A 14,111-nucleotide genomic window follows, 5' to 3' on the forward strand; every position below is an offset into this window, starting at 1 on the left:
TCTGGGACTGAGGGAACAAAACTGAACAGTGATAAAAACAGTAACAGGGCACTGAGCAGGACTTTAAGAAGAATGAATCGACCTTGTCACACTGATCTGAGACGAACTGTGCTGTTTTTCTAAGAATTTAAATCAATAGAGTTGGAGCTGGATCAGTGAAAAGAGACAATTTCTTGCCAAGACAGCATATGATGGGTAAAAGGAGAAGAAGACAAGGATCTGTCACACTGGAAGTTGATGAGAGAAGAGGAGAGAAATAGTACCGTATCGACTGAGTGAGCGCGTAAATGTGAATGAGTTGGCGATGTTGTACGCAGACACTTGCTTCTGAACCAGAGCCACCACTGAGCCATCTGTCACCTGCGCAGAAAAGGGAGGGGAAAAAAAACCAGACGAGAGTCAGTAACTAACACAAGAGACATCTGTATCTGTCACATGTTTGTCGGAGACTCAAAGTTGTCCAACCTGGTAATGCGCCAGTGTGTTCAGTCTCTTCCAGTCACTCTCAATCTTCGTGGTGACGTCTTCGTCTTGAAGGATGATTCTGGTGAGTCGGCCCTGTCTCCATTCTAATGAAACAAATGAGAGTCATAGAATTAATATCCTTGTACAAGTAGGCAATAACAGCCAAACAAAGTGTCCTTATGTTCGAAAGTGACATCGAGACCCTTCCGTTCTCAAGCTTGTAAGATTAAAAAACTGAGGCTTAGATAAGTTTTGCATAATCCTAACTGAATGATATGAAAATAGCAAACAAAATGTTACCCTTCTACTTCCATACTTCCACAAATCATTAAGCTACCATTACATGATTGTTGTCATGGTTACATCTCAGCAGGTGGTATTTTGCTTTGCTCTTGTCGCTTTCAGTTAACAACATTTCCGTGCACTGTGGCCTATTAATAATTCCTTTCTGCACAATTAAACTTATAGCTACGGTCATAGCAAAGAGTAAATACAGGCTTAAACTGTTATTTATTCTTGTTGCCATGGCTACATTCCAACATTACGACATAATGTTAGGAGCAAAGATTAAGAGCTGTGATTTGACCAGATCAACATTTAAACCCCAAAAAAACCCAAAACTATATATATATATATATATATATATATATATATATATATATATATATATATATATATGTATATTTATATATACATACATACACATATGTATGTATGTATATATATATATGCGCACATGGAATGTTAAAATTTGAACAGTTGGATACAATCATAAAATAATTATGTGCTACAGTCATTAAGGAGGCAGTGGAGTTTCTCTCCACTGACTGCATAAAGTATAAGAAGCCCTGGTATAAGCTACTTATAATGGAGACCACTGCTAAAGATTTTAAATACTGCATGTTTATATGAATTAAGTAGCTGTGGGAGATGCGACGTGCTCATACCGAGGTCCATGTCATCGGCCTGTGGTCTCTGTGAGTACGGGATCCCTTTATACACTGCATCCAACAGCTTGTCTTTCACCTGAGTCACTGTGTCACAGTTCAGCACTTTCACTGGGACCTCCGTACCTGCATCTCCCTCTGGAGGAATACACATCAAAGTCTGGAGGACAGAAAGACAACAATGGAAAGATAGAATTTGTTAGCTAGAGTGCAACAATAAATAGTAAAGAAAGCATGGTAAAACTAAAGAAGTGAGTCAAATGCACCTCTCCTAATCACCATCACAAAAGATGCACGCACATGCTCAGGTCTAAATAAAGATGTCTGCCCGACAGCCTGCATTTCCAAAGGTGAACGACTCTACAGATTGTGAGACTGATTTATCCTGGCCCACACCGATCAATCCACACTCTATTTCAGGGTGATTGATCAACATGTCGGTATAAACATTAACTGCAATGCTGCTGCTGAATACTCAGTCTGCAGGCACATAGTGTTCAAGGCACAGCACATTCGAAGGCTTTTAGAAAACATTCACAAATTGATTAGAAAAAAAAAAAAAATAGAAAAGAGCATGAGTTACAAATGAGAATGTGGTGTTCACATGTTGTAGGTGAAATGGGGATATGGAAACCAAACAAGTCAGGCAGTTAATGGAAGTTATGATAAAATAAAACACCTTTCTTTCTTCATCATGATCTATCTGGCAGGTGGCTTTGTTCAAGGTGACTTACAAGTGAGGTAAAGTCCAGTCCAAGCATAAAGATGAGCAGAGGAGGATTTTTCAAGACCCCAAGAGTGGCTTGCAACCTTCAAGTGCAGATCTTTCTGCTAAGTAACCCCTGCTTTAAACCTAATGCACACACTAGTATTAATGTACTAACTAATGTACACTATATGGCTAAACATTTTTGGACACCTGACCATCACACCCACATGTACACCATGTGCAAACCGTTGCCACAAAGTTGGAAGCACACAGTCGTACAGGATGACTTTGTACGCTGTAGCATTACAATTTCCCTTCACTTGCACTAAGAGACCCAAACCTGCTCCAGCATGACAATGCCCCTGTGCACATCTAAACGTCAGGTTAGAGTCTCCAGTGTCAGCGCTTTGTAACAGTAAGAGGTAAAGATGTAACGTAAGTTTTTCTGTTACGGGAAAGTCTTCAGGATTGAGGGCTGTTCAGTTTCTTGGTAACATAACAAGCTGCAGTGTTTTGTCTTATTGGCTTCAAAAGAGAGAAAAATAAGAAGCTGGTGAGGGAACGACTGTTCATAGCTGCTATAACAAACAATAACAGGAACTAACATATTTCATGAACATTCCACGACATTAAATGTAACTATAAATGGATAATCTCTTTCATCAATAAATAGAAAAAAATGTGTGCACTGGCATAAGAGGAACTGGTATAAGAGGAATAAAATGCCACCTACATTACATTTCACACACTGCTATATTACCTCTCCCTCCCTCTCCCTTGTCTGCTGTACCTCAGGCCAAATTCCATTAAGGATGTTGCTGCTGATCACGATTGCCAAGCGCCTTGATATATTTACATAGTGAGGGTGTTCACACAATGCTGCCGGTGTATGTAAATTCATATGAAGGCCTGGGTGTAGTGCTAATCGGGTCATTAGAGCAATGCAGTTGGCACTTGCGATTTGCTCTCAGCGTCTGCAGCTTCGGTCACTTACTGATCATTAGCAAAAGGTTATAACAGTCCTAGCTCTCCTCTGCTTCCTCCCCAGTGTGCCTCTTCTAATCGTTTATATGTAAAGTGCTATTATTCTTACTACTACTACTACACTTCTTCTACTATTAGGGGTCCAAGCACCAAAGGACTGAAGAATATTAAACAGACAAATTGTATAGCTACCATATGTTAATAACATGTTAGGGTGACGCCCGCATTGACTAAACGACCATTACCTTATAATATCAAAACTATGCACTAAGTCATAGCCTGCATTTTGTGCAAATTGTCGGCAAAAGGGCGCATTAAAAAAGTCATATTTCCTTAAGTATTTGTTGTGAAAAATAGAAATTTGGTACGCTTTCTCTAGCTCACAAAATTTACCATTTCCTGAAAAATAAAATGAAACAATAAACGAACATGGCCACCAGCTTCTTGACCCAATAAACCCCTTCAGAATGAATGAACATCATTAAAATTTTGGTTCATACATGAACATAATGCATAATTTTTAGACTTAAGAAGGTGTTAAGAAAACAATAAATTAAAGGGAAATTGGCCAAACGGGGAAAACAATTCATATGGTGCTTGGACCCCTATGATTGCTGTTTAGCCATTATTCTTGTTCTTATTCTTATGTTCAGTGACATGATAGCACACAGATTTGATTTGATGGAAATATCAACAGTTCATAATATCATCAAATTATATTTGCGTAGTTTGAACTAATACTATTTTAGTGGTAAAAAAATCTGATCCCAGATCAGTATAACGATCCTATATTTATCCTGATAAACATGACTCCATATGCAGTTGTTCACTCATATGAGATCAGCCATTCTATGGACCTTGACCTTTACAGACACCTCCCTGAGGAGCACATGTTTAGGCCTAAGTGCTAAGACATCTGCATGACTTCACTGCCTATTGATTCCACTAAGCTGATCCACGCTGAATAGACTGGCATTGAGCGGTTACTGATCTCCCACAGCTTTAACCGAGAAGACTAGACTTCTCTTTCTTTCTCTCTCTCTCTCTCTCTACATCAAACAGAATCTCTTGAAAAGATGTTGAAGGTTTCGTGTGAAGAGTTTTTACCTGTAGTATTTTTATAAGGTGCAGGTCATGTGTGTTTAAATAAATCAGTAATGGTTTAAGTGCAGTGTTTCCTGGCAGGGCTGTTTGGAAGGAGACAGAGCCAGAGGAAAGGTCTGGTCTTCTTTAATAGGCAGCATGATAAATCGGCGAGTTTGTGTCATTAATGGCTTGAGCGGGTTGAGCTGCTCACTTTCCTTTTGAACTGCAAGTTTGTTTGTTTTTTTTTATTTTTATTTTTTTACATACACCAAATGTAATTTTAACCCCTTAAAGTCTTGGACTAGTACTCCAAGCATAGTATTCAGTAGCTCTGAGAAAATATTTAACTTGTTATTGTAGAAATTTGGTATATTTTCTGTAACCAAGATGTTTCACCACTTCCCAAAAATCAAACAGAAAAATAAATGAACATGGCTACCAACGTCTTGACCCAAAAAAATCCCCTTGTGAATGAATAAACACCAAGAACACAAGAAAACAACAATGTAAAAGAAAAAGAGTGATCAACTTGGCAGTAATTGCAATTTTATGACCATTTGTGAAAAGTGCTTGGACCCTGATGATTGCCGGTTGGGGCTATTATGTTCGTTCATTGTCTGTTCGTGAAATTGTTTTCATACTTGAATGTCATGTATAATTGTTATGCATAAGAAAGTGTTAAGGAAAAAAAAAAAAGCAAAGGATTGGCTAAACAGGCACTAATTGCAAATTGTGATGATTTGCATGTAGTGCTTGGACCCCTATTAATAATGTTTGTGATTTTATATTTTTTTATTGTTATTACTTAATGTAATTAATAGGCACGGTATGTAGATATGAGAGTGTATGGACTATTTAGATATGTATGAACTAGCCCTACTGATGGCCTCGGGGGTTAACAGAACTGCAACAAATATTTGTGGTGATGTGATGTTTCATTACTTAAACATAATCACTTGTCACATTAGTGAACAACAGCTAGTTCTGGGGCTAAATCTACTGAGTTTAGATTTGTATATATTTAGCAGATTCATGAATAGATCAATTCATGTGATTGAAAAGCAGATGTAAGGCTGTTTTTTATTTAAATATTGAATTAAAATAATAAAGTACCATAATGGTTTAGCACGCAAATGGTTTTTTTTATAGTATTTGCTATAAATGATTAAAATGAATAATTATAATAACCTTCTCGTTATTAGCTGATGAAAAATTTCCATTTACAAGTATGTTACACGCGATTCAAGCCAAACCTTGGGGCATACCATAAACAGTATTTAGTGTCCAAATTGCTGTAATGAGAAGCACTGCTCTCCATTCTGTATGGCCTTGTATTTTAAATGATGTCAGTCTCAGGAAAAAAACATCTAGCAGATGTTTTGCATCACTTTGCTTCTAAATATCTGTTGGATGCTCATTCCACCTCCTGTTACCGGCCCTGAACAGGACCTGCTTCCCTTCCTTCAGATCTCAGACACATACTATTACTATTATTATTTAACCTCCTGCTTATATAAACTACAGTGATGGTACTGCAGAAATTGGGCATCTTCATCTGTCCTACATGCACTCCTCTTTCGTCTGCCCTCTCTGCATTCACCACACGGCCTGTCCTCATCTGTCTGATGGGCGTCGGTGCTCTGGGAGGCATATACATTTCAGCGGCAGCAGAGGAGCTGAAACCTTAGTAACTCATCTATCATAACGGTGGAGAAGGGAGTACGCGCCGAGCCCTGAATAACAGCGGGTTTAAGCTAACCTTCAGACTCCACCGGCTGAATGTTAATGGGAGTAAACGGCACTGCTCGAAAACACTCCCATCGATCCAGTGATCCGTTATAGCACGGTTGTAAGATACATCATTTGCTCCCTATTCGCTCGGGTGTGTATTCATGTATTGAACCAAAGTCAAACACCTGGCCCCAGCGGATCTGCCGGGTGGTGGGGGAGTGGGGGGCTGATGGGAAACGGGAGAGGCATTATGGGAGGTGAGACAGTGCACACACTGAGGGCACACACTGACCAGCTGCTTGTAGTCGATCTGCTGTCGGATGAGCTTGTCCTCACTGAGCGAGTAGCGCGCCTCTCCGGTGATTGCGTCGATCGGCCCTTTCTCCATCTGCTGCTTTATAGCGCAGTACAGCATGAAGAGAGGCTCTCCTGCACACTCCTGCAGAACGAAACAGAAAAGAGAAGTGAGAATAATCCGGAATACACTTAAGGGGTCAACTGTCACAAGCAACACTCCAGAAAAGCAATCAAATTGCACTCAAATGTGTCATTTTCATTTTTAAGAAGGCATAAAAAACAAACTAAATGCCATCCAGCCATTCAAATGCATTAATTCCATGATTTACAGACAGGGCAATAAAACACATGGTGCAATTTACAGGTACAAAAATTGATAAGGCCATACGTAAGAGGTACAGAAGATGGGAAAATGGAAGACAGAAACTGGGGAAGAGTGGAGGAGACTGAGAGACCAGTGCACAGAGAGACTGTAGATGCCCAATCACATTCCTTTTTAGATGGCATTTGCAAGGAGCGAAGAACTCGCCAATTATCCACTTAAAATCTATTGATGACTAAGCAGCGATACTGAGGGAAGGCTGTTATTTAGTCCTTAGGCTAGATCAGCTTGACATTATTAATTACAGCCTGACATCCTGATGCTCACTCTGCTACACATGCACACAGACCCCGAGCGGGGGTGCGAAGGAGAGAGAGAAAGAGAGAGACAGGCAGACAAAGGCAATGAAACAACGAAAGAATGATTAAATACTCAGGCACGATTCTTGATTCTGATTGGTCAGAAGGTGTTGATTGTTTTCACATAACAGTAGCAATGACAGTAGTTCTGGCTGTAATCCAAATCATAGGTTTATATTAATATGCTTAATGTTGTAATATGTTATCGTTTCCATAGTAACCATGGACCTGTATGGTCCCTGGTTACTATACATAAACACTATATAATCTGAGTCTAAACAGATTTTAAAAACATGTTTTAACTCAACAAAGAAATAAGTATAATCATTGATATTGTCAAAGTCTTCAGGGGAGAGGAGTTTATGTTTTGCCCTTTCTCAGTAACATGACAAGCTGTACATTTTTGTCTTATTAACTTCAAGAGAGAAAAAAAAAGAGACTGGTGAGGAAACAACTGTTTATAAGCTGCTATAAGTGATAACAGGAACCAATTCATCTTGTGGATGTTCCACAACATTACATGTAACTATAAACGGATAAAAAGCATGATGTGTTGTTCTTTAATAAATTCATAATGTAATCGCTATCAAATTGCTGTTGTATAAGAGAAATAAAACACTTCAGGACATGCTGAAAGAGAAAAATAACTTCCAGGTAGTAAGAGTAACTCCGCTTTGCTTCGGGTCGCATTATACCGCCCAGTCGTTGCTGTATTTGCTACAACAGCAATCCCTGTCATGTTTTATTGTCATGCAAATGAACCCCAAGCTATTTACATGAGCTGTATGGTTAAGTTACATTAGCTAGTTAATTTTATTATTTGCATTTTAAACATAACACTACTGTGAAGAGGGTTTATATGAATGACCTGAACACAGTTTAGCTATACCTGTGCTTAAACACAGCTGAACATTACCAATTCAAGGAAACTACCAATAATATCAACACGGATATACTGAAAGACATGGTAGCACTATGAAATCGAGCCTTGCGTAAGCTTGTGGAATCATTTCGAATGTATTTACTCCTGGAGGCCAATGTCGTGGCCAGAATACTTTAACATTGGCACTGATGGGACTTAAGCATGCCTGGCATTCAGCCAGGACTGCATTCCGAGGAGCATTTCTATCCCAGAGCACACAATGTGCCTGATGTTAGCGTCCTGAACAGGGGTTTGTCTGAGCAGCACAACCGCAGCTTTCGGGTAAGGCCAAAGTTTTGCTCGGGGATCAGGGAGCACCTGACAGGAAGTGGGTTTGGAAGGATGCCCAGCTGGTCGCTGAGGGATTGTTTAGAGATGGGGGGGAGAAACTGTGGCATTCCTGAGGCTAAGCCTGAGCCAGATCCATACCATCTCTGCAGTGAGTCACCATGTGAAAGCATTAGCTTCCCAGCCAAGAGATGGCAGATCTCAGGCCTGTATTGAGTGTTTGTCAAGCTTCAGAGATGAAAAATAGAGTTAGAAAATCTATGCAGGAAATCTGGCAAACCTTGAGGAAGCGATGCAGAAGGAACGTGAACCAGTTGGTGAGCATTTTCTCGGCCACGGATTCCGTTCTGCAAAAGAGAGACGCAGCATGTTAACCGTCTGCAAACCCTTTCTGTTTTATTACTGTCTTCATGATTTAGCTTGTCTTTGTGTATTCTTCTTAATTTTTTTTTGTGTGTTTTTCATGCTATTCTGTTTTCCCTTTTGGAGTTTGAAATAAGAAAGATTAGGCTAGTCCATTCAGTTAGAAAAACAACAGCTCCAAAAGATTCCAAAATTTTAATAACGAGCAGAGCGTATTTCAGTCTGATTACTGGAAACTTCTCCATCTGAAGAAGCGAGGTACTGCTTGCCTCAGGTGGGTATGTTTCTGTTTTAGTGTTGCTGGCTTTAAATACAACATTTCACACTATTGAACATGGAACATAATCAGATTAGACAGGCAAGCTCTGGCCTGGTTTAGATCTTACTTGACAATCAATTGCTATTTTTGTGGGCTTAAGAGATTCTTCAGGGCCTAAAATTGTGCAGTATGAGGTCCCACAAGGTTCCTTTCTAGGCCCCTTATTATTCTCTTTTATTTTCATCCCTTTCACTTCCACGCCTTTATTTCCAGGGAAGCGTGTGGAAGATCTTCCCAGAACTCTGGAATTATGTTTGCTCTATAAGTGTTTTAAAATCAAGATAAAATATGTATATTTGTTTATCAGTTTTCAACTCTTATATACTTTTTATGATTTAAACTAATTCTAATAAATTTATAGTTAAATCATTACAGTGTGCTTGACTATGAACACTTAGCTTTGTTCTTCTAATATTTTATAAATTATTATTATTATTATTATTATTATTATTATTATTATTATTACTATTATTATTATGCTATTTTTAACATGGTAATCATTCTCATCACAAGAGTTGATTAACTCAGCAAATATTTGTGTTTGGATTTGCATGACATGACTGAGGTTTAGTTTTGAAACGAGTGTTGAAACTAGTGTTGATCATAGAGAACCCATTCAAGGCTCTTTTTTCCTCTAATGCCCCAGGAAATCTGCTTTTTTTTTCAGAATCTATCTTTGGTAAACTATCACAGCAGGGACACTCTCTGTAGACTCCCATCTAGCACCCAGAAGGTTTCTTATACACAACCCTTTCAGAAAAGGTTATAAGTAGAAACTCTTTAGGAAAGAACTCTTGAGTAGAACCATCTCCCTCTGTTGTGGAGCTCCAAAATGGGAGCCTTACCGTCGCAGAAGCAGCTTGGGATGGTTACGGTTCTCCAGGTTCTTCTCGATGAGGTCAGCCAGAAGCTGCTTGAGCACTACGGTAGCATACTCCATCCTACCCTGCAGCGCCGCCATGAGAAGAGATGCCACGTTGCCTCGGTCACGCATGGAGAAAGACCTCTGGGCCTCCAGCGTGTGGATGAACATCAACAGGAACATCTTGTTGTGGAGCAGCTGGCTGAAGAGACGCAAGGCCTTCTCCACATTAGCTGGAGACTGCAGAGAAATTAAGGGGGGAGGGGGAAGAAGAAAAATAGATGGCTAGATTAAATAATAGGAGAAACAAAGAACAAATAACGATTCAATGGAATGAATGAAACAGTTGAGAACAATGGGACGAATGAATGTGCTATTTTTCGCTTGACTGCTTCCTGAATGCAGAATGTCAAACGCAGTTAAAAATGCCACTGTCAAAGGGCTCGTTCTTTCCTGCTGACTATTTTCAAAACATTTTTCGGAAGGCACGTCACTAGATGCCTTTTCCACGGGGTCTTTGCATGGCTGCTGGTTTCGGCATGTGTCAGAGGTTTTAATTAAAAAGCAAGCAGAAAGCAGCATGTTTGCTCTGAAACACACTACTGAGGTAGCGCTGGAGCTTAGGGAAGCTTTTTAAAGCACATCCTAGGGCTTTTATCCTCTTCTTCTCCCCCCTGGTGAAGGATTAAAAGAAAAACCAGGGAGGGGAGAGAGGCTGAGTTCTTGCAACCAGCTCACTGCATATCTAAGTGTCAGACAACACCTGGGGACAGACGGACAGACAGACAGAGAAACAGACAGAATGAACTATACCAGGGAGAACGGATTTTTAGGCTTGTTTTTAACTCACGTCGAGCTCCTTTAGAACCGGGTGCTCCTCGATGCCAGGGAACATCACTCTCATAGTGTAGGTACGGTACTCCAGGAACGGGATCTTCACACCATCCATGTCATTGGTCAGTTCTTGGATGTCTGTCTGCAGTTCGGCGAATGCTGGAGAACAGGAAGGTCAGATGGGTATAGTCAGCAAACAATCAAGACAGACAAATCCGATCTGATCTGAGCAAAACACTGTGCAGAGAAGTTTGCATTATAATACATCAGAAAGTCAAAGGAACCTTGTTTATTTGTGTGAGACGACTGAAATTGCCCTCATTGCAAATTTGTAAACAGTACTTTTAATAATGAATAAATCTCCCAGAACCAAAACAGCTCCAACTTCTGCAACTGCTAAAAGTCTAAACCCAGAAATAAAGCCAGCTTCAAAAGATGAGCACATTATGACATGACCCAGTTCAATCACTCTGTAAAGCCTGCGCCAAACCCTGTGTCGATTTCAGACCTGCTGTCATCTCACACACAAATGCATTTGCAGTATGATGGCTGTACAGTGATGGAAGGCACCGAGGCGAGAGCAGAGTGTGAATCCTCGGATGATTCGCAGACAGTGAGAATTTGAGCGGATGAAGCAGATAAGCGAGCAGTTTTTGCGATCAACTGTAAAGTACACGTTCAGGCTTCTTCTTTCGCATTAAAACATTAGCAGCCAATTATAAAGCTTTTAACTCCCTATTATGCCTGAGAGTTTGGCACTGCGAGGGCGATATTGTAACTATCTGAACCATGAACACTCCAGTGAGCAGCTAGTGGGTTATCCCACTATTATTCAGCTTTACAATTAATTCACTTAGTGGACAATTCTCTGCAGAAGCAGCTGGAGGAATCTGAAGTTAAATGCTTTGATCAAAGATATAATGGCAGAAAAATGTAATGGCAGAATGGAAGTCATGACCACAGATACAAACATTAGAAACTTGGACATGTTGGTGTTCTCTCTTAATGCTGTAAAATTAATGAATGTCTATGGAAAAATGTGAACATGTGAGGAAAAACCTAAGGAAAAAAATTTGTTGTGATCATTTTTAATGTGTAAGCATCTGAGGAAATGTTTATTGTTCTAAAAGATACATGAATAACCGATTTTAGGTCATGCATATATTATTTGCATTACTTAAAGAATCATTAGCTCTGTTAGCAAGCCATACAAGCTAGCTCTGTTAACTTGCTAGATTAGACAAGTCATAGTCATAGAAAAATTAGAAAAATTACCTAATTTAAGGGTATTTAAGTGTATAAGTAACAGTGAAAGAAACAAAAGAAACAAATTATATATATATATATATATATATATATATATATATATATATATATATATATATATATATATATATATATATATATAAAAAAACAAAAGGATTATATCCAAAAAGCAGTTTATAATTTTTTATGCTCCCTGTGACCTGCAAGGTGAATTCCCCTCAATTTACTCAACAGACCACCTCTGTTGAAAACAACTTATGCTTTGTGAATTTTTAGGGAAAAAGCTGTGGGTGGGGCTAATTTCTGGGCCAGAAAAAATATAACCAAAAACCTAAATGAAGAAACTCAGCAAACACATTTCATAGTAAAATGAAAATGACAGATTTTCTACAATAATTTTAAATTATTATTAAAATTATTTGATTTTGACAGTTCTAGAAACATTATTCAGTTTTACAAACTGTACCTTTAAGAAAAATATGATGCTCTGACAGTGTTCTGTCTTAATTTTTTTTTAAATCAGCATAATCCTATGTGACTATTTAGATCTGTAATATGTATATCTACAGTCACAGATACTATCTGACCACTGAGATGCAGATCACCTCACCTTCCTTGCACTCCAGTGCTACCCGGGACTCCAGGTTGTCCATCTGGAGCTGCAGGCGTTTGAGTGTGCGATCCGCGTCCCTCGTCTTCCTCTTGTAGGCGATGAGGACGGCGATGATGGCTATGAGGAGGACACCTCCGCCCGCTCCAATCCCAATGATAGCGGGAAGTGTCAGCGTGCTGTCCGAGTAGATGTGGAGAGTGCCAGGGGAGTACTCCAACCCGCCAACCAAAATCTAAGGAGAAAAAAAAGAAAAAAAAAAACATTAGCACACACTGGTTTCACTACTGCTACCTACGAATCCTCGGGCCACCCAGTGCCAAAATCCTGCTGTTACTGTCCTCTCCTAATGGCTCTGTGTCCCTGATTGGCTGAGGAGAGAAGTAAAACTGCTCTTTAATGGCGAGATGGTGCTGTCTACCAGTTGACCCCTAAGGACAGAAGCCCTGCACTTGTCTCTAGTGGGCTCTTTTTTTTTCCCAAACTCAAAAATCCCTGATGACTGTCTGGCATCTGAAACTAAATCAGAAAATTCCCCACTGTCTCGAAGTATTGCCAATTCACATTGCAGGATTCCTTGAGAGAGCCAGCCATTTATTAAAAAAAAAAAAAAAAACCTCAGTCATCCCACTCCTGAACATACATCATCACTAGTAGACCTTTCCCCCTTTATCTGTTTGATGTAATGCTTAGCATAAACCTTGTTTTTAAGAATGCAATATAATGGTTTAACAATATTAGCTAAGATAGTCAGCTACCTAAACATGGCACTGAGCTAACACTAGCTGACTATTTAGATTAACTAACATTAAAGACAGGTCTACAGCAGCCGCTACTCTACGTTAAGTAGCTAGCCAAATTTGAAAGTAAGCTAGTTAACACTAACATTTAGCCATCGCAAGACTATGCATTTGTTGTAACAGTTCATTTTAAAATCTAATTTAGAGTGATTTAGCTAACATCCAAGCTAGTTTACAATTTAGCAAATGACCTAACATTAGGCTCTACTGTGCTATTTAAACTAGAAAACAAGTTAGCAAGCAAGTTAACATTAGTCTAACTCTGATACTGTGTAATTAAAACTAGGAGCCAGATTCGTTAGCAAGCTGATGTTAGGTAAATATTGCATTTAATTTATGCAGGTAATATTAAGCTACTGCACTGATAGCCATTTTTTTTGTAACACTAGCTTATTTAAAATCTTATTTTACTTATTTTAGCTAACATCTAAGCTAGTTAACAATGTGGCAAGTCATCCTTGTTAGGAAACAAGAGAATTAACATTAGGCTAACTAGGATACTGTGTAATTAAAACTACGAGCCAGTTTTGCTAGCAAGCTAGTTTATGTTAACTAAATTATTCTGTTCTTCATGCTATGATTGAATTTACAATTTTCTCATGGCATCTTTGCAAAAGGCCCTTTGAGTACAATATACAAATAACAATAATGAGCTAGCTCTCTAGGTTACGTAGGTATTTTTACCTACTACATGAATGGCCTTTCTATATAACAGCACTGCATTTTAAACAATTTTACATAATACTGATTTTATAGCTAGCTGAAATCCAAGCTAGCCAGCTAGCTACTTAGCAAGAGTTCTAACTTTAGCTATTGTGTCATTTAAACCAGAGGCCAAGTTTGCTAGCAAGCTAACTAGCCTTATGGTGGTGTCACATGACAAGTTGGCCATTGGTTGATAAATTTAACTTAATCTGTGCCGTCATTGACTGAGGGACAGTCGTCAC

General features: G+C 39.1%; 1 protein-coding gene across 1 annotated transcript in view; it reads right to left on the reverse strand.

Annotated features, from left to right (window-relative positions):
- plxna3 (plexin A3) overlaps nt 1-14,111 on the reverse strand; it is a 176,787-nt gene that overhangs the window by 9,186 nt on the left and 153,490 nt on the right. The window contains exons 20-27 of the mRNA XM_026928009.3: nt 12,365-12,599; nt 10,505-10,647; nt 9,638-9,894; nt 8,391-8,457; nt 6,215-6,361; nt 1,413-1,572; nt 466-569; nt 264-360 (exon numbers count right to left, since the gene is read on the reverse strand). Coding sequence (XP_026783810.3) covers nt 264-360; nt 466-569; nt 1,413-1,572; nt 6,215-6,361; nt 8,391-8,457; nt 9,638-9,894; nt 10,505-10,647; nt 12,365-12,599 — 1,210 coding nt within the window. The remainder of the gene's footprint in view (nt 1-263; nt 361-465; nt 570-1,412; nt 1,573-6,214; nt 6,362-8,390; nt 8,458-9,637; nt 9,895-10,504; nt 10,648-12,364; nt 12,600-14,111) is intronic.

This window comes from Pangasianodon hypophthalmus, chromosome 8 (assembly GCF_027358585.1).
Source record: "Pangasianodon hypophthalmus isolate fPanHyp1 chromosome 8, fPanHyp1.pri, whole genome shotgun sequence".
NCBI classification, from domain to species: Eukaryota; Metazoa; Chordata; class Actinopteri; order Siluriformes; family Pangasiidae; genus Pangasianodon; species Pangasianodon hypophthalmus.